Source organism: Amblyomma mixtum, chromosome 3 (assembly GCF_055824585.1).
Source record: "Amblyomma mixtum isolate Tamu chromosome 3, ASM5582458v1, whole genome shotgun sequence".
Lineage (NCBI taxonomy): Eukaryota > Metazoa > Arthropoda > Arachnida > Ixodida > Ixodidae > Amblyomma > Amblyomma mixtum.
The window spans coordinates 80159907-80186605 of NC_143014.1; the positions used below are offsets into that span (position 1 = coordinate 80159907).

Sequence of the window (26699 nt, forward strand, 5' to 3'; positions counted from 1 at the left end):
TGTAGAGCAGAAAAATAGAACTACTGACCACACAGATTGCCCTTTCCCCAATAACCTTAACGATCGATTTGTTTTCATTTGATGATGATGGTGGGTTTTAACGGCATAAGGGCATCTCAGGCCAAAGAGCGCCAAACACAAGGTGAACGGTCAACTCATGTTAAATGGGCGTGAAGTTTCATGAAGTAATAAAACAGTGCTGTATAAGGCCCAAAAAATCTTGTGTGTGAAGACCTGTGAAGTTGATGACAGTCAGCAGTTTCAGAACTGTTGATTTTGTGCAACACAGCACAATGCAAATACAGCAAAAGCTCAATAGTACACACTGCAAGTCATTTATTTCCACAATGAGGCAATGCTCATGTCAAGTAAAAAGAGGGATTTGCATTGAAAACTAGTGACTTTGTCAATTAGTCATCAATCCAGTTCTCTCTTGCCCACGACGGCCACGGAGCTTCGTACATCCAGTTAGGTCCCTGTAAGGATAATGAAAAACAAAACAAGCTAAGAATTAGGACAGAGGTAGCATGCAATGGATTAAATTCTCATTCTTGGATTCTTGTTCTATTATTCCCACCAAGCTTTCATCACTCAGACACCATGGTGACTCAATGGTTATATTTCTCGGCTGCTGACTGAAAGACACGGGTTCGATCCTAGCCGCGGCGGCCGTATTTCAGTGGAGGCGAAATGCTAGAGGCCTGTGTACTGTGCGATGTCAATGCACGTTAAAGAACCCCAGGTGGTCGAATTTATCCGAAACCCTCCCCTACAGTGCCCCTCATAGCCTGAGTCACTTTGGGACATAAACCCTATAAAACCATAAAAAGGTACAGACACAGTTTATGGGTGTCCATTTTTCTGCCTCGAAAGCAACCTATGGGCCTATAATCATGAAAATGAGCTCAAAACACCAGTGCACAGCATGAATAATTTGATTACAAACATTTTTGTACTGAGGCCAGTGCACCCTGACATCACTCGACGTGGGTAGAAATGCTGAACAGCTCCTTGGACAACATTTAAAATAAATAATATTATGTTCCACTCAACGCCTGCAACTGAAACTCACCAGATAGGCCCATGAAACCAAACATATCGTTTGTTTGCGTTTGAAATTTTGTGTCTGTACCCCTTTATGTCAACGCCATAAAAGTGAAGTGCACAGATATTCGTTTCATTCTTGCTCGTCACTAGAACATACACAGAAAATGAGGGCTATATGTGACACGCTGACATTAGAATGGGGTCCCAGCACATATGAGGAGTGCGCGGAGATGCGGACACCACGATCTGCTGTGGCCGTTCAAAGTTTTATTTTTCACGGCGCCCCCTCATGTAGAAACACCAAAACAAAAAAGCAGTTGTTGAGCACACAGGCTAGATGGCGCAGCACGTCCACGATGCGTGCCAACACAAAATTCTAGGGGTGTGCGAATAGTGATTTTTTGATCCGAAGCGAATTCGAAGCGAATAGCAATTTTCTTCGAATAATTTCGAAGCGAATAGTTCGAATAGTACTTCTGGCACTAAAAAGAGGCTGAGTGACAGTAGGCATTTCCAAAACCATTTATTTTCCCAACACACGATGCCATTATATACTGCACTGAGGCTTTATTTAAAACCCCACTTCAAAATTTTAAGAGAGCACCTAAAGTGAGTGAAGAACAATTTTTACCGGCTTGGTAATAAAAAGCTATAACACATAAATATACCGCCTGCTTTCTAATAAGAAATCAGAGATAAAATACAAAAAATGACAGTATAACAGAACGGTGCCAGTAGTACAACCAATAACTGAAACGCCGGAGAGTTGCTTCGCTTATCAAGCTGAAGGATCGGAACACCGTTCTGGTTACATTCCCAGACTAGCATTCCCTCGAGCAAGAATGGAAACGGCTGTACAAAACCTCTAGCGCCTCAAGCAAAACGTCATTCGCACCGCTCGCACGTCCTGACAAAATTATCCCCGGTAGTACCACCCTTCCAAGAATGAACGTACCGGAGTGCCCGAGTTGCGGCGACTGAGTGCGGCAAACCATCGAAGACGGCTCAATGCCCTGATTACGATGGCGTTCCGTTCCCACCAATGCGCAAGCAGTCAGAATAGCAAGAAAAGACGCCAGTCGTAGATGGATGCGATCATTTCTTCTACTAAAGTTCGGCAGTCAAGTTTTACCTCCGCAGCCTCCCCGATGCCGAGCGTTAACGGCAGTAATCCTCCACGGGCGCACAATAATCTTGGCGTTATCACACGCTAAAGGCGCCCTTCCCATTGAAGAAAGTATGCACTTCGGCAACATCGAGTCCCCGACATCGAGTCCCCGCGCTGCCGCTAAGTTTTTCGCGCCTCCGCGGCTAATATATGATGGCTTGCTTCAATGCCACCGAGAACGGTCGCCCATGTTCGGTACGCATGATTCGTCACATGACTGATGAAGCGATAGCGTGGTAGGGCTGCGTGTTTATCTTCGCATCTGTCCTATCAGATAATCTTTTCCGCAACTCTATTGGGAAAAAAAGAGAGAGGGGGGGGGGGTGCGCCCAACCTCCTCTGCAGTAAATATGCTGTGGAGTTGCATCGGATACAATAGCGCAATCCGATGAACGCGTCTAAGCGATGCCCGCCTTCGAATACTTGCGGCGTCCGAGCTCATCGATAACGTCACCGCCAGCCAGAGTATACGAGGTCTGTTAGAAAAGTATCCGACCTTTGGCCGTTGAAAAAAAACTTGCATAACTGGAGCGTTGCAAACCTAGTCATCTTTAAAGTAGTCTACTTGGGACTCCACACACCTCTCCCAGCGGTGCTGCCATTGTGGAAAGTATTCCGAAAAGGCCCTTTTCGGAATGGAGTTTAGCTCAGCTGTCGTTGCAGCCATAATGTTCTTCCTTGTCTGAAATCGCGCTCCTTTCAATGGCCTTTTGATTTTGGGAACCAGCCAGAAATCGCAGGGGCCATATCAGGACAGTAAGGAGTCTGTTGAACTACAGGAGTCTGGTTTTTCACCAAAAAATCTGATTCGAGTGCGAGGAATGTGCAGGAGCATTGGCGCGATGGGTGCGCCAATTTCCTGTTGACCTCAGCTCCGGGTTCTTGCGCCGCACAGCATCACGTAGGCAACGGAGGACATCCCTGTAGTACTCTTTGGTCATTGTTTGACCCTGTAGAGTGCGTACTCGTGGTCTGCCACACAGAGGGTGTCAAAGAAAGCAGTCAGCATCACTTTCACATTGCTGCGCAATTGGCGGGCCTTCTTAAGTCTTGGTGACGTGGAATGCTTCCACTCTGACGACTGGGATCTGGTTTCCGGGTCGTACCTGTACACCCAAGACTCGTCACTAGTGATTATGATGTTGATGAAGTCGGGGTCACTGTTTGCGGAATCCAGCACGTCCTGTGAGACTTCAACACGAAGCTGCTTTTGCTCCACCGTGAGCAGCTTCGGCACGAATTTCGCCGCAGCTCTCTCCATGGCCAAATCTTCGGTGATAATGGAATGTGCGGAGAAATTGCTCATGTCCACCTCTTCCTCAATTTCTCGGATAGTCATGCGACAGTCCCGCATCACCATAGCGTTCAGTTCGGCAATGACCTGGTCATTTTGGCATGTTGATGGCCGATTGGAGCGTGGCTCGTTCTCCACCGATGTGCGGCCATCTTTAAAACAATTGTAACACTGCTTAAACTGTGTGCTGCTCATAGCATCTTCACCGAAAGCCGTCTGAATATTTTGAATGGTTTCCACTCGGCTGTCGCCAAGTTTATGGCAAAATTTGTTGCAGTAGCGCTGCTCCTTTCACTCCGCCATTTTCTTTGCAATAAAAAACCGACGAGAGCACTGCCCCCTGCCTCACTCAAACGCTGCTTCCCAGCGACTGACTCTATCGGCAGGCGGGAAAAAATTCATGCATGCGCATGAAGGTTCAAGGTCGCCTGATGCAAGCGCGCTTGTCTCATATCAGGTGTTCGCAAAAAAAAATAAAGTCGGATACTTTTCTAACAGACCTCGTATAAAGGGTTCGCTGACAATAAACTGAGGTTTCTGGTTTTGAAGCTTAGACGACTGTCGGCTTTGTTCTTCCTTCTTTGCGTCTGCCTCGATGCGGTGGCAGCGACGCGGTTTATGGCAGCCTTAGTGCGGAGGCTCGAAGACGGCCAGAACGCAGGATCTTCCGCAAGAGCGTGTCGCCCTCACCTTTCTTTCGTTTGTAGCTTAGTTCGCTCCCCGACCTCGTTGTGATTTGCGTATTGACTGACCCCCGAGCGTTGAAAGCGCGATAAAAAAAAAAAAGCCATCTATGCGGCAATGCTCGGAACCGAAACCACATAAAGCAAGCGGGCAAGCGTCCCAGAAACACTATTCGCGCGAGACGAATACTTCGAAATTTCGAATAACGAGAAATCGGTTCGAAGCAAATATCGAATACTGTGCTATTCGATCGAATATTCGAAATTGTCGAATATTCGCACACCCCTACAATATTCTATAGTACAAACAAATGCTATCAAACACAATGCGCATTATAAAACGCATATTTTTCTCAGTGTCACATGCCCTCCAAGGGACCATTCAACATTCACTAACAGGACCACAAGATTGCTTCACATCAATTACTGAGAAAATCTTCAAGAGAATGGATAAAAGAGCTACTGGCCTATGAAAATACGGTTACTTGGTAAACAATATTTGGCAAAATAAATCAATGTGCCAATGTGACGTTAGTATCAACATGTTCACACAGTGATTTGTGGCATTAACGAGATGTAGAAGCACTATGAACTATTTAATAAATGGTGTGTACCGTGTAGCGCAGGCAGTGCAGATAGATGAGAAGATCTTTAGGTTCAGGGTCCCTGTACTTGCAACGACACTCCAGGCAATCATGGCGGCGTACAAATTTTGCTTTGTCAAAAGCTTGCTTCTCCATCATAGCACGAAATGCGGCCGACTCATCACCTTCCAAGTAGTGATTTAGGCTTCCTGGGAAGTGGCTAGCACTAGGTTCCTCCAAAGCATCGGCGTCACTTGTTCCATCACTTTCCTCTTCAGGTAAGCAGCCATCTTTTTGGGTAAGAACAGTGAATCAGTCACACAAATGATCTAAACCTGAAAGCTGCGGAAAAACTGCTCCAGTCATAAACCTGCTGCTGCTGCTGAAGGAAGCAAAATCGTGTGACAAGCCACCACAGCTAGGCTAAGCACAGAAGGTGAACTTCAGGTGAAATGATTGTTCCTACCTAGGGTAAGGTCCATTTCTGGACCAAGCCACTTTTTAAGGTTGTGAAGTTCCAAAAGGTCTTCCACTAACTGCAAATGAAAATGCAGCCAACAATGAAGCAACACTTGAGGAAACGACACTGACAGTATGCTGCTGGCACAGACGGTGTCTGGAATACCTGTTCTTTTGTTTTCTCTGTGAGTCCACCTTTTGCCTTTTGAGACCCAAACACAGTGTGATTATAGAGTGGATCGTTGACAATTGGGTAACCTGAAAGAACAAAACAAAAAATTTCTTAACCAGTTTGTACCATAGAAGCATGAGAGGTGTGCCCATGCATACCTATGAAAAAAATGCCAAGGTTGCCAGATTACAACTGCCAATGCAATCATAGTTTGGTTTGGTTTATGGGGTTTAACGTCCCAAAGCGACTAAGGCTATGAGAGACGCCGTAGTGGAGGGCTCCGGAAATTTCGACCACTTGGGGTTCTTTAACGTGCACTGACATCGCACAGTACCTCTCAACTCTCCTCAAGTGAGTGTTACATCAAACATCCAAATCACACCACATGTGACCATCCCTTGTGCGCAGCTGTAAAAGAAAAACTATCCAGGCAGAATTTCAACCTCAACATTTGTTCTGTAGTAAGCTGCATTATCAACTGCATCACAAACCCAGACACACACCGCCATGCATGTTTACACCCCGCTATGTAATGAGGGAAGCTCGCATAACTCGAAGCACAAGGATCCTCACTCTGCTGAAGCCACAGTGTGTGTACATGTGCATAGGGGTCATAAGCAGCTAGAAGAAAAGGCATGGTAGCAGTCTTACAGTAGGTGGACACCAGGAACATACTGTGAAGGAAGATATAAGGGAAAATGTGAGAGATTTTTAAAAATATGATTATGCTAGCTCTCACTGAATTACACAATGTACACAACAAGCGTAAACTAATTTTTTTTCTTGCTGCACCTGCAACCCGTTCATAGTAAAGTCACTCAGACCAGCAAGAACCTTCATTACATTAGTGCCTTTACTCGTCAGTTGGTGGCTGCACGTCCCTGAATGTGCAAACTGATAGAGTGAGTACTTGCCAACTAAGCAATGTGTTTGCTTAGAAAATAACACACAGAAACACCTTCCAGATTACATTGTCACATTCAGTTCTAATGATTCACTCTTAATTATCACATTTTCAGTTTCACTTAAGTGCTGTGTAGTTATAGCAGCATGTCTCCTGACTGCCTCTGCTCTGAAGGTATCATCGCCATAAAGAAAGTCTCCAAGAGAACAATATGCTCCTAGTGCTATTCCTGAGCACTGTTTGCACTGAGAAAGTCTGCATTACCAAGAGCCAACTGTACTTCACCAGTAATATTTAAAAACAGCCTTTCTGAAGTGTAGTAGGCTCCATTACATGTTACTAACACCTGTTACATGGCTGCACACAGATTGGCAATTGCACATGTGTAAACCCTTTTCAGCCGGGTGTACCTGACCCAGTGACTACTGCACTGGTGTGCATTCTTTTAGGCATTTTAGCCCCTCAGAAGGAAAGGGAGTGCCACGTAATATAATTTGGTTATAAACACTTATTTAAAGCATTTTTTTTTTCAGCTAGGGCTTCAGCAGGAATTTTTTAGAGTGTGATACCTTTCAAAGCACTCTCTTAAATGGAAGCCAGGCTTCATCCTGCATGTTTTGCAAAAAAAAAAATGCTGTCTCCCTTCTGCTGCCTTGTCGAAGGAGGTACATAGTTGTCTTCACTACTAAAGTCACCTTTGGTTTCTACAAAGTCATTAGACAACTTTCTATCCAACACGCCTGCTGGAATGGAAGTCATGCCATTTCTTCTCTCATGCTGTTTCAGTTTCATCAACTGAACGATGGCTGCAATGTGTAGTTGAACTTCAGGTCACATGAGGCACGGAAAAACTGCGATATTAACGCTGATACCAAGTTTTAACTCACTACGGCACTCAAACCAGCCTGCTTCAAGAGCTAGAATTGCAACAAACAATGTATCATATCGGTGTTTATCTTTGATGGGAGCACCTGTGGGGGTGGCACGCATGGCGAACTTGGCAGACGGGCAAGCGCCAAGGCACCGTGCACCCTTGACAGGTGTGCCGGCAGCGGTGCGCTGCTGCGTGCCCGGTTGCACCAGTGTATGCTTAGAAAACCGGTAAGCGCTGCAGCTTTAAAGAGCAGCGTAGCAGTTTAACCCTTTCGCTGTCGGGTGTTTCTGCCCGTGACACACCCCCAGTGTCGCACACTTCCGGGATGATGGTCCCGCCGTTTCAACGTCAGAATCTGACGATGCGGAACTCGCCTCTTCCTCAGATGAGACGCTGCCAGAGTCCGAATCCGAGCTCGGCTCGTATTTAGAATCTGACGAGCCACCGCTCCAATGCGCAGAGGAAGGTCCCGCGCGGTCAGCCATATCCGAAAGTAACCGCGCGCACCGGGGATGTGCTTTCAGTGGCCCGCAAAACGGAGAGAAATGGGATGCTGTGTAATAAAAAAGAGAGAGGGAGATGGAAAAAGGCTAAAACAAAGTTGAGGGGCTTTGCTTTTGCTGCTGCCAGCTGCAAGCGAGGGTGCGACGAGAGAGCGAAAGCAGCGATCGAGTCATGTGTCAGTCTCTTTGACTCTGGGAGTGGCAACGGCGCGCGCCCTTGAACTTGAAGCGCCGTAGCTCACACGCCGACAGAAGAAAAATAAAAACCTGCAAAACAGCGGTAGATGGCAGAACAACCCTTGGACCTATAACCACACGCGCGCGTCATGATCCGGCGAACACGGAGCGACCGCGCCACTCAGCAAAGAGGGAGGGGTGGGATGGCAGTCGCTCCGTACTCTTCAATACACGTGCCAAAACAGTAAGGGAACAGATGGCGCAGCTAGTCTAAGAGCATCAGCTTTGCGCTCAAGCGCGAAATTTTGAACGCACGATAGAGAACGTACCGGTACGTCAGTGACACTGTGGGGGGGAAGCGCGAAAACGTACCGGTACGTCCGTGACAGTGAAAGGGTTAAACCACAACGCTATAAAACATCCTCTACACAAAAATGCTATGGAGGAAGCAGGACCTTCAGAGCCCCAAGTGATTTGGTGAGCTCAAGATCGGCAGCGAAAATGCCTAAACCCTCTCACACCACAAAAATTTGCATTACAAACTCATAACCGTCATGCAAGTTTTCTTAACTTCGCAAAAAAAAATGCGCACCTGACCTCCAGGCCCAGTGTTCAACATGTTTGCTTTACCTCGCCGCGACTGGCCAGCACCCTCGAGGCAACTATCACAAAATCGTACAACCACGCCGTGATACAGCAAACACATTTTGAAGCGAATGATGCTAAACATCGATGACACGAATGCGGCAGACCGCATGCTTCTGTTCACAATGGATGGATGGATGGACGGACCGATGAACGGGTGGGCGGACGGACATAAATGGAATTTCAACACTAGAAAAAAAATCTGTCAACATTTTTTTTCATGTGTAATGAACCCTCCCCTCAAACTGATAACTTTTCTGGAAAAAAAAAAAGTGGCTTCTTTAGGTAACTAAATACAGTAATTGGGACACAACTACTACAGCTTATACAACTTACAAGACAATTAGCCAGCAGAGTCAATATAGTATTACTTACCCAAAAACTGCAGGTGTACACGAATCTGGTGCATGCGGCCTGTCAATGGTTTGCCTTCAAAGAAAACAAACGTGTTTGTACAGCAACAGTAAAAACTTCGAACACACTTGATTACTACGATGTTTTAGGCAATACTAAACCATAATAATGCAAACGTTTCTTTTTCACAAATTCTATGCCAACATTTCAGAGCAATTCATAGACAATAAATTGTAACTACAACCAGTATCACAAGGCAGTCACAGCATCATCTGTGGCTGATCACCAACAGCACACTTTAAAGGTGCACTGAAGAGGATTCTGAACTTGTCTTTTTGCCGCGGGAACTCGATCTACACGTTCCTAGCATTCTTAGAAACTGCGACTTATTGCCCTCTGTGGCCGATTTCCCTAATTAAATCGAATTAACGTCTGGCTCCCGCCTTTATTTTTTTAATTCTCCACGTACAGTGGGCGGAGTCGACCAACGCGTGAAGTGCCTTTCAGCCAGCTCCGTGGAGGCTTTGCTTTCGCTTTATTTTGTTTTTTAGGTTTCCATGAATAAATAGTTTCATTCGCAGATAATATAGCCGCAAAATAAGCCCGCAGAAATAAAAATATGCGCGGACTATTTGCTACTACGGACTACAACGTATTACTCCGCCGATGGCAGAGCGGCAAGCCGCCACGGGACTGGGTGAAAGGCGCTCCACGCGTTGGTCGACTCCGCCCACCGTACGCGGGAGAATTAAAAAAAAAAAAGGCGGGAGCCGGATGTTACTTCGATTTAATTAGGGAAATCGGCCACACAGGGCAATAAATTGAAGTTTCTAAGAATGCTAGGAACGTGTAGATTGAGTTCCCGTGGCAAAAGGACAAGTTCAGATTCCTCTTCAGTGCACCTTTAACATTTAGGTTAATACAGCAGACCACATCTTCCTTACAATGAGCTTCAAAGTACGCTTGCAACTACAACCACAATGTTGACACTGTTTTTAGGGCAGCCAGAATGAATGTTTTAGTATTTCCTAATAAGCTGCACATCTGAAAGAGAGCATAAAAGAGAGGTAGCCTTTTCCAGTCTCAATTTTCTTCCACAGCTTGCCTGTTTCATTGCAGTTGGCTTACATGCTAGCACCGTTTATTCACCAATTAATTTGCGCTGCACTGCATCACTGAAAGGCCAGTGCGTGCTGCGTATGTGCATGATGTGGGGGGGGGGGGGGGGGGGGGGCAGGAGGATAACAATCCTGAAAGATAAGCGTGCAATGTCGTTAATACGCCGGTGTAGCCTGGCTGTTGAACATACCTGCTGAAAAACAAGTTTGAATGAGTTTAAAGCATCAGCCATTATATATTCCCTTTTTGCTCTATTGCGAAGTGATGAAACCTGAAAAGGTTGAGTAGATGACAGATGTATTTTCCTAATGGCGTTTGAAGCCTTCCAGTGGGCTAGCAAATGATCCATACATGCCACTACGCATACTGCGTCACAAGGCAGGGCACAGAAAGCTGTGGTCCCATTTTAGTTTGGTTGCGCTGCAGTTTGAATTCCATGTCAGAACATGGCACAAAGAGAACAAGAGGAGACATCGCACTGGTCTTGCAGTGATGCAGTAAAATCAGCGACATTGCAGCACAACTAAATTATAATTAATATCAACACAGCGACTGTGAGGAAGGAAGCGATGAGGGGACAAAACTGGAACTGGAAGTAGTGGTAGCAAACGATTTTCCCATGATTCTTTGTGCTGACCTTGGAAACGAACCCCACCCATAAAGCCTTTCAGTTAACCATCTATCAATCTTGTCCTCATCAGTTAGACATGTGAACGACAGGAACTACAGAGAATGTCTGAATACATCTTTTATCAAATTTACACTGATCATAAAAACTTAAGTGTTTTTTATCCTTGTTTTATTTGTTTGACAACAGAAAACATTTGTGAATGCTTGTTATTTTTTCAGTCAGATGGCATTTATAAAGATTAGGTTGTGAACAGTAACTGCCTGCAATATTTCGGAAAACAATGTTTCCATCGTCACTACAGAAAGTATGCTTAAAAAAGAAAATTTTCATTCAGAAACGGCTCACCCTAGCGCCACTAGCAACTAAAATACAAGTGCAAAATCACATCCATGTCGGAAGGATACATCAGCACGCACACAAAAAGGGGAGGATGCGACATAAACTTACACAGCACTACACTGGACTTGCCGTTGTAGCTAAGCTTCTTAAACTCTGTCTTGCACTCCTTTCCATGTGCACCCACACCACAAACTCCAATCTTGTGAGAGAACACCTCTATAGGCTCACAGCAGGTCACCACATCACTGCACAGGATTTGAAAATGAAGCATTCAATGGATGACTCAGAACAAGAAATATGAAACAGTACCTCAACAAAGGAAAGCTATGGTATGTAACATGTTATATTATAAGACGGGACACCACTGAAGAGAGCAAAAAAGTAGGTCCATGTGCTAGAACACAGGGACGGGCAATAACAAGGTGGACATGCCAGTGAATGTTCAAGAACTGTAAAAAATGGTAGTTTAGGCAGTTTAGGAGGACAATACTACTTCACGTCTATCCTGCATTCTGATAGGATGTTCTATATTAACCATTATAGTCAGGAACAACACTGGTAAACACCTTCGAAGCTACATCACAGCTGAACTACTAGCATATTGCTTAAGATATGCAAAGTCCCCACTTGTAGCATAACCACAACTTTCATTTAGTTTATAATCTAAAAAGCCAGTGAAAACTCACTACTCCATAACAATGCGACCACTACAGTTTTCCTGTATTTTACCTAATTTCTATCACCACTGCCTCATGTTAAGCAAGTTTTTTTAACACCGTGTCTGTGCAATACCAACCAAATGTTCTCGCACTGCTCATAATATCTGAGAATTGCCTTAACTAAGTTCATCTTAACAAACAGGAGTCTTCAGTGAACATACCTAACAAGCTGGAAGATAGGATGACTGTGCACATTCCTAAAGAATGAGAGCAGCGCATTATCTGTACTGATGCATGCTACCATACTGTCAGGACTAACTCTTTTCAACCACTCTATCGATCAATATGAAAGCATCCCTATTTTACAACACACTACCTCCCTACCTACAAAACTTATCAAAAAGGGTGTAAACACCAACACAAATTATTATTAAACAATTCAAAACAAAGACAAAAGCATAAACATTAGACAACTAAGATATACCATGTTTACTTGCATAATCTGCGCAATCTTTTCCCTAAATTAAGGTTTCAAAATGTGGGTGTGCAAATTATGCAAAGATTTCGCGAACACATCTTAAAAACTTTACAAAGGTCATAACGCGCAATGTATATAGTATATTGCCGCGTATAAATCGACGCCGCACTCGCGCCCTTGCTGCCCAAAAAAAAGTTGACTCCCAAAAAATTCAGGGGGCACTTAAGACTGTTTACATGCTATGAAGGCAAAACTATTGGTGCAACATCGTGAGCATTAAACCTCGAAGCAGGCTGCGCAATGAGAAATGAAACGAAGGTGCGCCTCCAAACACTGATTCCACCAACGCTGAATGGAAACATTGGAAACATCAGGTTGGAGGCTAGCACACTTGGACACTGAGTTCAAACACCTGTCTCAAGCTAGCCTCCAACCTGACTAAGAGACGTATGCTATATACAACGAGAAATTGTATGACACTACCTGCAACAGTGTATGCCGAACGGTTGCGTCACAATTTTAATAAGAAAATTGGTTTTTGAGGAAAAGAAATTGCGCAGTAACTGTCTCACATTTCAGACATCTCAACCACGACTTAAGGGAAGAGGTGAAGAGTCTGGGAAGACACACAATTCAAGGTGCATATGTTGTAAGTTCAAATCCCTGTCGCAAGCTAGCCTCCAACTTGACTAGCGCATGTAAACTATATGCAACGAGAAATCGTGTGACACCTTCCGGAATGCTCTGCGACAAACGGTTGCTCACAATTTTGGTATGAATGTAGTCGGGAAAACTGGCATCACATTTAGGTCAGCCAGTTGGGGGTGGGGTATATATAGACGAACGAACATGTATACAATTGTCTGAAATGGCAGTGCTCTGCTTGCTGTGTGCATCCTACGGTCGCTTGATGACGTCACCCTACTTTTCTCGCCACCACTGGGATATTCTGTACCATCTGCAAGTACACACTAACAGACTAAAACACGCCGCTAGCTTTTCTTATAATGGGACTAATCATGCTTTTGCATTAATATCAGTCGATGTAAGTAACTATAAGAACACTTCATGTTTCCTCACTAGTTGCAGGACCAGTAACTGGCTTTATAATATACATTTATGTAATCCACAATGTAAAGAGCTCCGAATGACGCAGGGGCAGTTCGAAGAAAGGGGGGATCCTATCTGCACACAACATTTTTTAGCTTTTTTTTTTGTTCAAAAAATGGCCCATCATCATTTTTTCATTCAGAATTTGCCTGCAATGATGCAAAAAAATTTGTCTTTGTTGGTTAACAATGCTGACTGCAATATTTTTATGTATTTCTGCAAGAACTTGAAACATGTCTCAGAACTGCACCCTGGCCATATAAAAATGCAAAACAAGAATCAAGCGTAAGATTTGGCGCCGGAGGACATACTCTGGGAAGCAACCTTCAACTCTGCACACATATTCCTTGGACACCTGCCGCCCCTTGATTTCATTCTCCAGTTCCCGAGCTCTGTCCACTGAGCGGGTCATCAACAGCAATCCAGATGTCAGCCTGTCCAACCTGTGCACAGCTGCCACGTACACCAAGCCAATCAGAGAGTAATACATCATACATGCTACATTTACAAGAAGCTTAATCAGAGCAACATATTCTCTCTATGCAGCTGCTTTGCTTGGCCATGCATGTGTTAATAGACAGCCAGAAGAAATTAAATAATCTGTGACTGAATAAGAAGCGTTAAACTGACTTCATGGCATATTACAGGCAACTGTTGCTGTGCTACCTGAAAGAGCATTCACCTTATCAACAGCAAGTAGTTACGCATTTACTGGTGTGCTCAAGCATTTCCAAAATTGCCTCACTGCTGAAATACACATAAAGTAGGTAAATTGCCTGAGCAAGGTCACATGGTCTTAGATTGACCATGGTTTGATGTACATATACAAACCTCAAAGGTTTAATGCTTCCTAGTAGAGCACTGCACAGGCCTCAATCTGAGGCCCAAGCCCGGCCCGGGCCCGAGACCTGGAGCCCGAGCCCGGCCCAGGCCCGCGACTTCAAGCCCGGGCCCGGCCCAGGCCTGCTAAATTATCGCTCTAGCGAGCCCGGCCCGGCCCGTGAATCCCAGAGTGAAGCCCAGCCCGGGCCCGGCTCGTTTCACAGTAGCGCTTGAGGTATACTGCTCATTCTGAGCATGTAGACCGCTACTAGACCGATAAGAAACTGGCCGACAAAGGTTCCGAAACCACAGTGACCTCGTGTAGGTGCGCAAAGATAAACTCTGGAGTTCCGAGAGCCAAATAAAAAGGGCTGCATACGTGTATAATAGACTACTTTGCATTCCCCCATGATTTTAATCAGTTATATTTTGCCGCCGGGAAGTATAAACATTAAAGCTGCCTAGCAAGCAATGGGATGACATTTGTTTAGTGAACGCGACCTTACAGGTTGAACTCATAGCCGAACTGGTTGCCTTGCAGCAGAAACGAAAAGCTAAAAGGCTTGACTATTTCAGTGTGTGTGTTTTGTAGACTATAAGCGTCCTAAAGTAATATGTTCTTCGCGAATGCATTTCTAATAGTGCATGGATATGTTTTGGGATGACGAACGATCAATGGCCAGTTAAGACCGGTTGAATCTTACTCTTACTGGTGGAGCAGAAGAAAACGCGCGAACCACGTGATAACTTACAGGGCAAAACACTTGTCATGACAACGAGGCTGAAGAAGCGAGGAGGGATAGATGTGGTTATGAGATGAGATTTAAGACTCTCGCGAGCTTTTGTGGCTATTTCATTTACGAGACGTTCCGATCAGCTTATCAAAAAGAAAACCAAATGCGCTTTAGTTTGTGAATTTTCTCACACGAGAAAAATATAGCTATAAAATAAAACCTATGTTTTTGGGGCTTACGGGCCTAAAGGGAGTCGGGTTGTGAGAGACACTGAAGCTGAAGGCTCCAGATCATTTGGACCACATGGGTTTCTTCAACGAGCAATGATACTACAAAGTACATGACTGTCATGCTTGCCGCCTAAATAGAAATGCGGCCGCCAAGGCTAGGAGCAAACCTGGGTTCCCCGGCTCAGTAATCAAGCGCCTTGACCACTAAGCCACCGCGGCGTGGAAATAAGGAAATAAGTCAATGAATAAAGCATAGTTTTTTTCTCAGCGCGTACTATAAGCCATAGCTCATCCGTGTCGCTGCTCCAATGCTGCAGTTGTGTACTTCACTCTGCAATAGTGAGTGAATAGTCAGGCACCAGCCGTTTCTGTACGGACCCAAGCCCGACTTTAAGCCCGACTTTAAGCAGCTTTAAGCCCGAGCCCGGCCCAGGCCCGCAACTTCAGGCCCGGGCCCGGCCCAGGCCCGGCAAAACAAATCATGTCCCGGCCCAGCCGGGTCGGGCCCGGGCCCGTGCAGTGCACTACTTCCTAGTGCCACATGCAAAAAAAAAAAAAAATTCAGTGGCCCTTGAAACTAACAATGGAGTCAGCGCAGCATTAACATCATTTTATAATGCTACATCAGTGTTGAATGCTGTGCATAAGTGGTGCTAAAGGCCACTGAATGCTGCCTATATGTTATATCAAAATTTTAAACTTAAAATTACTATTTTTCCCATTTTTTTCACAAAAAAATTTGAAGCAGCTTAATATCAAACCTAGGCTTCCTGAAAAGTATTGTGCACCCCCTCATCTCAACTGTCCTGAGTTGCACATTTCTCATACACTTGTAGCAAATCTTTAATGTTTGCTTGTAAAAACATAACTACTCACAGGTGATGAATATGTGGAAGCTTACTGTGCAAGTTCTGCAAGCCATGCTCCTTGGCGAGGATGAAAATAACGGAATTGTGGCGATACCTCCCACATGGATGAACCTATAGATATGCAGTCAAAATAATAATAAAAATTATTTCACTCCATTACTGAAGTGCTCCATAAAGACATGGAGGCTGCCAGAGCATTCCCACTTAGTGCCGAAAGTAATAACAGTAGCTTAAATAAGAGAAACACTTACAGGTATAGATGGGGGTTTGTCAATGACAACCATGTCATGAGAATTGTGAAGTATTTTTATGGGTGCGCCCAGAACAGGAACCTCATGTCTGTAAAAAAATATATTAATTTGTTTTATAACATGTGAAACTTCAAAAAATGAATGCAAAGGCCACATTAATCGGAATTAAAAAGCACATTAAAGGCAACAAAAAAAGGCACTTAAGCATTGTGAACAAAGGGGTACAGAATAAAAACCTGACTAAACTAAACTAACAGCAACCAAAAAGATGTGTCCTTGCTTGTAGTAAAAACACCTGAACAAAGGTGTAAGAAAACGAGGCATAACGAGATGAGGAACCTGTATTAAAGGGACACTGCACACCTTTTTGCCATGATGACAATTGTGATTGAGCTCAATTCTCAATGTCAAACAAAAGAAGCTGCATAATGGACTACAAAAAAATGGTAAACTTAAAGGGACCATGAAATAATCTTGGAGGTCATATTCTAAAGCAACAAATCTGCACAGTTTAGTCTTTGTCAGTACTCGAGTCAAATTTAAAAGCTATGCATGGACCCTATAATTAAAAAAAAAACTTGGGGGCATTTAAGCTTCGCCTTTAGGATAACACGACAGTATTGTTGGATCCCGTTCACACTGCCTACTCAACGCTCACACAACGACCCAATTCCTAATTGGTTGGTTTGGTTTATGGGGTTTAACATCCCAAAGCAACTAAGGCTATGAGAGACGCCGTAGTGGAGGGCTCCGGAAATTTCGACCACCTGGGGTTCTTTTAACGTGCACTGACATCGCACAGTACATGGGCCTCTAGAATTTCTCCTCCAAAGAAATTCCAGCTGCCGCGGCCGGGATCGAACCCGCGTCTTTTTGGGTCAGCAGCCAAGCACCATAACCACTGAGCCACCGCGGCGGCCCAATTCCTAATTAGCATACTCATAATTACTCAAGTATGCATAAGTACATGCCTCTAAGACAGTTCACTAAGTCAAACAAAGACCACAATGCATTAACTAGGCCCGCCTTTATTCATCTTGAACCAACATGCATAAATGGCCTATGAGTAGCGTGCCCGTCTTGCAATCCCAAGGTCCTCGGTTTGATTCCCACCTAAACCCACATTAACCCTATTTTCTTTTCAGCTGAATTAATTTCCTTTGGTTACTGGAACCTCCATGAGAAATTTAGCTTCAATCTGAACATTCTTTGACCTCTTCCCAAATTTCATTAATTTTTGCTTCCATCGGGATTTTCTGCTCACGCCCAATGACGGCGACATCATTGACGACGAGGGCTTTTCTACGACGCGGAACCCTTAACGCCATCGTGCTAAAATTGCTCCTTGCACCCGATTAGGACAACACCTCATCGTGCACTCTCAGCTGCTCCTATCCCAATGACAAAGTGGGCTGTCTGGGCAAGTCTTCTCATTGGGCGTGCCCAAGTGACAAGGGCAGGAAAGGCCGGGCGGGGTGCAATCCCAACCTGTTTTCTTTGTTTTGTTTTTTTTTGCATGTCAGCACATATGAGTTCAGGGCGGGAGAGGAGGAGCATTATTTTTAATCGCCAATATATTAGGAGCTAATTATATTAGCTTAAAAATTTTTACGCTGCGATGATAAGTGATGAAATACCAATAACTCAAATGCTTTTCCTAATCTCAGTAAATAGCATTTCATGGTCCCTTTAAGCAAGAGCTGTCAAACAAAAAAAAAAGTCTCACTTCCAATGACACGTATTTTCGGACCCAATTGAAACAGACCACCTGCTCAAATAGCATAAGTTTGCATTTCAAAGTTCCCTGATCACTAACATTTCTATACAAGTTGATTATACAAAAGCTATGAGGGTATTCCCCTTCACCACCACATTCATGGAGCAAAAATAATTTCCTTGATCTGCCAAACTCAGGATTTTACTAAAATCAATTGCCTGCACGGAGTTTCTTTTGTGGGTGCAGTGTAGGCTGAGCGATGATGAAGGCTGCATTCTGCATTGTATTCTCTACCAAGTGACAATGAAATCAACACATTTCTGGTTACAGCAGCTGCCTACTACAGGTGTGTGCACGTCGTTCGTTGTCCAACATCACCATGAAGCCACCGCTGTTTTGTTTATAACCAGTGAAGGCGTTAGCTTCAGACATGCCTCCAAATCCATCCTCAGCAAAATGTACAGAGTGTCCCTGAATTTCTAGAACTCCCAACCATTAATTTTCACTGTTTTCACTGTGAAATAAAAGAAAGTCAAACCCCAAGCAATCCTGCCATGTCACACCAGCCTGAAACGTGACCCACCTTTTGTGGGAATTCACAAGGCAGTAAAAAGCACTGTGTGCATGGTCCCAAAATATTATAATAATTAGTTAAGTATTGGAAAGCTTCTGGAGTAGAAAGTAGCCAATGCTACCACCTTTTTTTTTGTATTCGTTTATAACGCTTCTTTCTCAACATATATGCTGACCTGTTGACCTAATATAAAAGGTTATGTCATAATTTTACATGCACTAGCATTAAACGTGCAAATTGTGGGTATGCACACAGTGATATCACGGGCGCTGTATCCAAGGCTGCACATCGTTACCAAATAGTGACACCATCGCTGCCAGGAGTTTAGTTCCTCGGTCATATTAAAATATATCATAATACTGCAGCCTGCTTTAATGGCAAGTGCAACTGACAGCAATTTGATGACACCGAGTCGTGTGAGCAATTTACGTACAGGTGCGTGCCCAGAAAAGTTTTTGAAATTCGAAGATCACAAAACAGATCACAAGGCCAACAGCAACGAAATTTTACTTTGGCTAAAATTGCTCTTAATGTGTTGGGTATGTCATAGAACTAATCGTGACAAAGTTCCACACTTGTTAGAAAACTAGTACTGTTGTTACAAGCGTGTTAAAAAGCTCCATCACTGACAACACATGCAGTTGGTGATTTGCACAGTTAGGCAACTGACCGGATATGACCTAAGTCAAGAAACCGACAGCTTTTCTCAAGATGGGTCCATTGGGAGTGAATGGTTGATGGATGGCACGGAGTGAAAGGCTGAAGGCTAATGTATGGCTTCGCAGTCCTAGGTTTAGTACTGTGCCTAAGTTTTCTGAAATTTCAAGTGCCATTACCATGCCAAAATGCTGTGCAGCTATCGGGGGCATGAATACGCATGCTGCACACGAACACACACATCGCATGTGTTGCCATACTACAGCAAACAACGAATACGAATAATGCGCAGCATATGGCAACCTGTTTTCTTTCATGTGGCTTTCTGGTGGGGTGCTTGCTTGGTTTGGTGAGAATAAATCGATAATCTGCATCATCCATGATGCTTCCAGCTTTGTAATTGTAAAAGCTGCACTACCAGCCCCATCTTTTGTTGGCAACAGAGGCTCAGATACGGCATACTCATCCTACTTGACAGTCACACAAGTAGTGCTGTACTTGCGAGGAGGAGCCTATGAATTTGCGCATGCGCTGTCAATTTTCCAATCTTCTGCAGTATGTAAATGCCAGCAGGTAAAAAATGCACTTGTATGCACAATAATGAAGGCATCACAGCCATTGATGGCTTGCCCCAATGCACTTGCATGGATCACAACATCACTTTGCCGACACCCCTTATCAGCTGATGCCACAGTATTACTTGAAGTAAATACACCCAACTGCGAGTTACCATGCTGAATAGGCTAGTTTTATTTATGTCAGACAGGGGAAATGAAAAGCCTAAAATCTCTCTAAAAATTATACATCAATGTTCATGCTTACCTGTGCAAAGTGTTGGCCAGGAGGTCATTGTCTTTGAGACGGTAATCTGTGCCTACAGGCTTGCTATTTACAGTTACAAGGCCACCTTTTATAGCATTCTCCTGAGAAAAAAAAAAAAAAAGTGCCCATCTTGTGCAATAATGCTTGTGCCATGTTGAACAGTTTTTTCACAAAGGTAAATTGAGCCATTTAAAGTCCTGAAGCAACACATGGGCTAAGAGGGACTGCGGCATTTTTGCATTCCACCTCGATCGAAATATGCCCGCTGTAGCCAGGATCTAACTCGCGACCTTGAGATCAACAGCAGTACACCACAGCCACTTGGCCACCGTGGTAGGCACTGTTTTCTCACAGAAGTGACATGAGAAACCAATGAGAAAATGGTAATTATCAAAACCGCTGTTCATGTTTACAGTAGAGATTTATCACCCGTAGGTGTAGATGGCTTTGTCTTCTCACAATATAGAAATGACCACTACTACACAGTATTTTTTATTTGTTGCACGGTTTAACATACCTTGACACACATTCCTTCAATATAGGACTGTCTAGGCATTGTACTAGGATGATTTTGCCTTTCACGACATTCATTACTTGAATTCAAAACTAATCCTGATTTTGTTGCCATAGGCAATGAATGAACTGTCACTTTATATTTGCTCCACTTTGAAGCTCTTCTGGTTAAAAAAAAAAGTAACTTCAGCAACCTTTTTAGATAACAGGAACTCTGATGCTATAAAGGTTATCACTAATAAATCTTTACAAACACAAGTTAAATACCTGCTAAAACTACAAACACACTAGTAGGCATTCCATGTCGCCAGTCAATGCAGTCAACTGTTCACTCAATTCTTTCATTCTGCACACTGTGGTGGCTCAGTGGTTAGGGTGCTTGGCTACCAAGCTGGTGGACCCGGGTTCAATCCCAGCCTCAGCGGCGACATTTTAAAGGAGGTGAAACGCAAAAGGTACTCGCGTTCTGTGTGATCTTAGCGCCTGAGAACCCCAGGTAGTTTAAATTAATCCAGAGCCCTCCACAACGGCGTCCCTCATAGCCCATGTGCCATTTCAGGATGTTAAAGGCCACAATTCACAATTCTTTCACTTACATGAGCTGAATATAACTACTTTCCCTGACATTGTAATGAAAAAAGAACACGAAAAATTTTGTACATTGCTCCCGAGCTCCCTTGCCACTGACATCCAACAAACGATGTTTGCCATGAAAATTACCCACTGCGGTGGCTCAGTACATTTGATGTTTGGCTGCTGATCCTAAGATTGCACGATAAAATTCCGGCAACAGCGGTCAGATTTCAATGGAGGCGAGATGCAAAAATGCTTGTGTGCTGTGCAATGTCAGCGCACATTGAACGCCAGGTGGTCCAAATTAATCCGGAGCCCACCACTACAGCGTCCCTCATATTCTATGTGTCGCTTCAAGACATTAAACCCCACATACCACCACCATGAAATTTAAACTTTGAAGTTGTTTCTCCCTCTTTGCTATTGGTTACATGTAGTTGTTTCCAAAAATACATGGCCTATGGCACACGTGCCGGAGCGGCTGCACAGCCACACAGCAGCACTGCGATCTCACGTGCATAGTGTGAGGACATGTCAAGTGCTCACAAAATTTGTCCTCACTTTCACATGGATATGTAGCAGCAGAGTTGAGCAATTCAATGTGCAGCACCTCGCTGCTCTGCGTTCAGCGTTTATGAAAAGGGTGCACACTTTACGTCAAAATTATTTTGGAGCACCAGCTGTCACACTGCGCCAGCGAGCAGGGTGCTGCACAGCATCAATACTGCAATGGAGAGACAAAGCCTAGTCATTTTTTTCGTTACAATTATTTCCCTCCAAAAAAGTTACGATTATTTGCCTCCAAAAAAAGAAAAAACAGGAAAATTAAGTGCACAAACTGAAGTCAAGATCAGGAGGTCAAACTGCAGACAAAAGTCACAAAGAAAGCGAAAGCACCAGCAGCAATTCTCAAGACATCAAACCATGAACTGGACAGAGTTAAAAACGTGACTACGATGTAGCAACCAGAGCAGAGTATCAGGAGGCCTATGTGTGATGCGTCATGTAAAAGTGGCACACAGTTACTCAGGTTATCATTGAACCACTGAAGATATGCAGATTCAAGCAGCTTGCCTTTGTCTTCCGCACACAACCACAAAATTTGCCGAAAAATTATTTGGACAAAAATAGTTGCCAAAAGCAGAAGGCTCCAGAAACTGGTGTTTTGCAGTATAAACTATTTCAAAGCTATTTTATAAATTAATTTTGCGTTCTAAGGCAACAACTATTCCTCCACACCTATAATTTTCAAAAGTGCATTAAAGAAACCTCAGTTTATGCATATTTTTAAAACAGAAATGCATTCTAGGGCTTGCATGCCAGATCCTCACCCACTTTTGCATCCGCATTTTATTGTCAACACCCTTGCATCCCCACTAAAGAGCTCACCTGGACAACAATAAAGAGCACCTGTGCCTTTATATAAGTGTACACTGTATACATGGTCATGTAGGTAGGGGATAGGTTATCCATGTTATCCAGGTGAGCTTCAAAAAATAAGGAGAAGCAGTAGGCGAAACGGATATCCCTGATAGAGAGAACAGGGTCTTCTTCTATGGGCAATCGGGAACGCATCTCTGCAGCAGCTGCACTCAGCATTTCACACGTGTATCTGGAAATATCTTCTTCCCCTCTCAGTCAAAATGCTGTGACCGTTACTGATGGCTTCCTTCAGATGTATGTCGTGGTCATAACGAGTTCATTTATCTAGCTTTGTGTGTCATAAAAGCATGAAAATGAGAATGTGCTGTAAATTCAAGTTTTAGAGTGGGTCCTAAGCACTGCCATGGCCGGCAGACTAAGAAAGAAAATGTGTGCCTTTATGCCCCATACGAGAAGCGACAGTGACAGCTCCATCATTTTTGCACAAAATGGCAGCACAATTTTTTCAAAGCTGTATTCATCGCACACACAGACCACAGCAGCAATGGCCCAGTAGTAAAGCCTCGTGGTGTCACCAAAAAAGCAGTTCCTCGCTGACTGAAGTGCGGCATAGTCAGAGGCCAGTGGTCTGGTAGCCTGCTTTGCCTTTGGGAAGATGTTCAGTTCAAAATCCATTAGTGGCTACCCACTAGTTTCAAAACCAAATACAGGCACTCCTGGCTATGCGATAGTGATCATGTAATACCACAGCGGTGACACCAACAAGTTTTCTCTTTTCTGTTACATGACTTGACCACAAATGGCACAGACTAGAATCACAGGGCCACAGATGGCATATTCTGACCAGTAGGTGAACACAAGAACTTTGGTTGTGTTATACAATGATGCCCCCACCAAAAATTCTCACAAAACTGCTATGATACAGCACTCACAGTATGAGAAAACCTATGAAGGAAGCCAACAGTCACTGGAACCAAGGAAAGCATACTGGATTTTTTTTATTTCATCAATGAGCAATTAGTGTAATTCTTTTATGAATGAAATTAAATATAACTGATCATAAAGTATAAGAAAAAACAACCAGTGGTGATGGTGAAAACACTTTCAAGTTCCGTTACAAGCAACATAAACAACCCCAAAAGTAGAAGGTTGGACAGCAACTGCCATAGCTCAGTTGGCAAAGCACCATCCACAATACACGAAGGTTGTGGGTTCGGATCCCACTGGCGGCATGCGGTTGTTTTTTCTTCTACTTTCTAATCAATTATTTTTCAGGAATAAAATGATTACACTACTAATTCCCCATTGATCAACACTAGAAGATAAAATTAAAAAAAAAACTATATACTTTCCTTGGTTTCGGTGACTGATGGCTTCCATCAGATGTATGTCGTGGTCATAACGAGTTCATTTCCCCACCTTTGTGTGTCATAAAAGCAAACTTTATAGATGAAAATGAGAATGTGCAATCTGGGTATACTGAATAAATCTGAATATGCAAGCAGTAATGTAACAGTTCAATGACAATCTACAAAATTTTCTTTTCTCTGATGATAGGCCATCATGGTTACTTACATACACCTCTCTGGAATGAGCTCTGAACTCCCTGGTAAACACATCCACAAGAAGGTGTCCTACCCAGCGACCCTTGCAGAATGTGGTGTAAGTGAAACAGTACGGGTACACCTTCCGCAGTCCTAGAAAGAAATAATGAAATATTTCCAGACGAACACATCACAACATACACAGAATAGACCAAGTTACTAAAAGACACCGTCACGCACCATGTTGAAAATAGTACTCAGTCTCGTCGAATCTGTCACGACCAAAACCGGGCCGCAGCTCCTTCTGCCCCTGCCTAATCTGAAAGTGCAAAGCAATATCATACTCAACAACATTCTTTGCAGAAATGACCAGTCTTACAAATGCAGGCGACGATAGCCTCGAAGTTCGAACGCAATAAACTACTTTTTTTTGTTCACTTCTAAACCAACAACACGGCTACACGTGGAGCTCTCTGGGCTAAATTTCAGCTCGTAATAGAAATTCCACAGCAGCAGGATATTCAGTTCTGAGTCGTGCAGGCGAACACGAACGCCATCAGGAGGCGATACCCAATGGTACACCGAATACAGCCAACTTGGGGCAAGCACAGGCGTCAACATCGGAATCTGCGACCTTACCTTTTTAATATCCAGGCCAGTAATAGGTTCCTCGGCTTTTCTTTTCACTCCGCAACTGATATCAGCTTCCTCCACAATGTCGCTAAGAGATTCCTTCGGTGCAGTGCTCATCACACCCGAAATTAAATTCCTCAGACTGCGGCCCAAGTTACCGCGCGTGAGATAGATCCTCTCAGTAGTGACGACCAGCATGGATTTAACCAAGTTGTAATGCTACGTAGCGGAACGGCGATGCAGTAGAAGGTAGCTCACGAGACTCGAACATTCAAGAACGTGCACCGCGCGGAACCACGGAACCACCGGACCGCTGTACCGTGCCGTCCATTTGTGCCGTCTGCCTTCTCGTCTCGACTTCTGACTGCACTTGGCTCTTATCGGCCTTGGATGCTTGGACTTAAATGAACTGTGCGATGTCAGTGCACGTTAAAGATCCCCAGGTGGTCGAAATAATTCCGGAGACCTCCACTACGGCACCTCTTTCTCTCTTTCTTCTTCCACTCCCACCTTCCCCCCTTCCATCATGGCCCGGTTGAGGTGTCCACCGAGATATGAGAGGCAGATACTGCGCCATTTCATTTCCTCAAAAACCAATTTACCAAAACATAAAGGACATGCCACGGCAGCCGAGTTGCGATGTAGGCGAAGCGCAAAATGCGCTCGTGTGCTGCGCGATGTCAGCGCACGTTAAAAACCCCAGGTGCCTTTTTCTCTCGGAAGACGGGATGAAAACCAGCGAAATCCACAGACTTGGAAATAAAGGGACCAAACGGCCCCTACTACAATCGAAGACATCCAAGATTTGGTACAATCCATACGTAAAAATATAGAATTGCACACGAGCAAACTACCAACAGACTCTGAAGAGTCTAACCTCGATTCAAGATTAGCACAAATGAGGGAGGCAATTAACAAACAGTCTCATGAAAAGGTGGAAGAGACAATTAAAGACTCAACAAAAGGCTATGAATAGTCAAATCGCCAAGCTTGAAAGAGAACTCGAACAAAATGCAAAAGAACTCACCCGGCAACAGTGGTATCAAACCTGTGATCTTAAAAAGGCTTTTGACAACGTATCACACAGTACTATATCCTAAAACACCTATAGCCAACCCCAAGCCAGGCGAACAGGCGTACAATTATGTTAAAGCCTTCCTAGAAAACAGAACGGTAGAGATCACCATCAGACCACTGAAACCCAACCAAATTAGGCCCGGCAACAGAGGAACACCACAAGGGGCCGTCTTGTCACCCTTCCTCTTCAACCTAGCTTTAATCACGCTTCCAGACAGGCTCAACGTCATCGAAAATGCATCCAGCATACTCTGTATGTATACGACATTACCATCTGGACGAACTGCAGCTCGGAAGGACAAATAGAAGAAGCTCTCAAAGCAGCGGCTGACACGGTGGAGAAGGCAAGATAAACCGGTCTTGAGTGTTCCCAACCCAAATCAGAACCCCTTGTCATTCGATGGAGCAAAAACCCCGAAGACAGGATTCCAATCGACATTAAGATCCAAGGCAAAAAAGTCGAAGACGTGGACAACATACGGGTCTTAGGACTGCACATCTCTGACACCGCCAGCAACATTGTAGGGGGAGATTGGGAAGCTCAGTACATCAGACGTTGCGCATGATCAGGTGTATCACCAACAAGAGATGGGGCATGACGGAGCATGACCTATACAAACTCCTTCAAGCTTTCATTATCAGCAAAATTACATACGCCTTCCTGTACCTCCATCTCGAGAAGGCAGAAGAACGAATGATTGATACCCTAATCAGGCACGCATATAAAACGGCATTGGGACTGCCTAAATTTACAGCCAACGAGAAACTCCTCACCCTGGGAGTACACAATACCTTTTCTGAACTTAAAGAAGCTTATCTAACCCCACAGACGGCTTGACACTCGAGTACTCTAGCGGGAAGAATCATTCTGGATAGACTGGGCATTGAAGGGGAACTTATGGCAGACCATCCAGGCCCCTATCCTAGCCATATCAGGGAAAAAGATTCGGATCAAACCTCTACAAAAGAACACACCCCAAACCCAACAGGGTCGCCGGGAGGCAAGAGCCAGAGGTATACATCGACACCTGCAGAAACTCCAAGACTTCATCTACGTTGATACAGCCAACTACCAAGACAGCCTCCACAGATTCACCATC

General features: G+C 44.2%; 1 protein-coding gene across 1 annotated transcript; it reads right to left on the reverse strand.

The window, feature by feature from the left end:
- Positions 1-319: 319 nt before the first annotated feature.
- Positions 320-24881, reverse strand: LOC149350751 (pseudouridylate synthase RPUSD2-like). The gene is made up of 13 exons (XM_089579879.1): positions 24529-24881; positions 24130-24208; positions 23921-24042; positions 19877-19977; positions 16107-16194; positions 15888-15966; positions 13512-13653; positions 11062-11198; positions 8886-8939; positions 5402-5493; positions 5243-5312; positions 4807-5066; positions 320-476 (listed from the first exon to the last, which is right to left on the reverse strand). Exons 1-13 carry the CDS (start codon positions 24718-24720, stop codon positions 411-413), a joined length of 1482 nt encoding a protein of 493 aa, XP_089436005.1. The 5' UTR covers positions 24721-24881; the 3' UTR covers positions 320-410.
- Positions 24882-26699: the final 1818 nt, after the last annotated feature.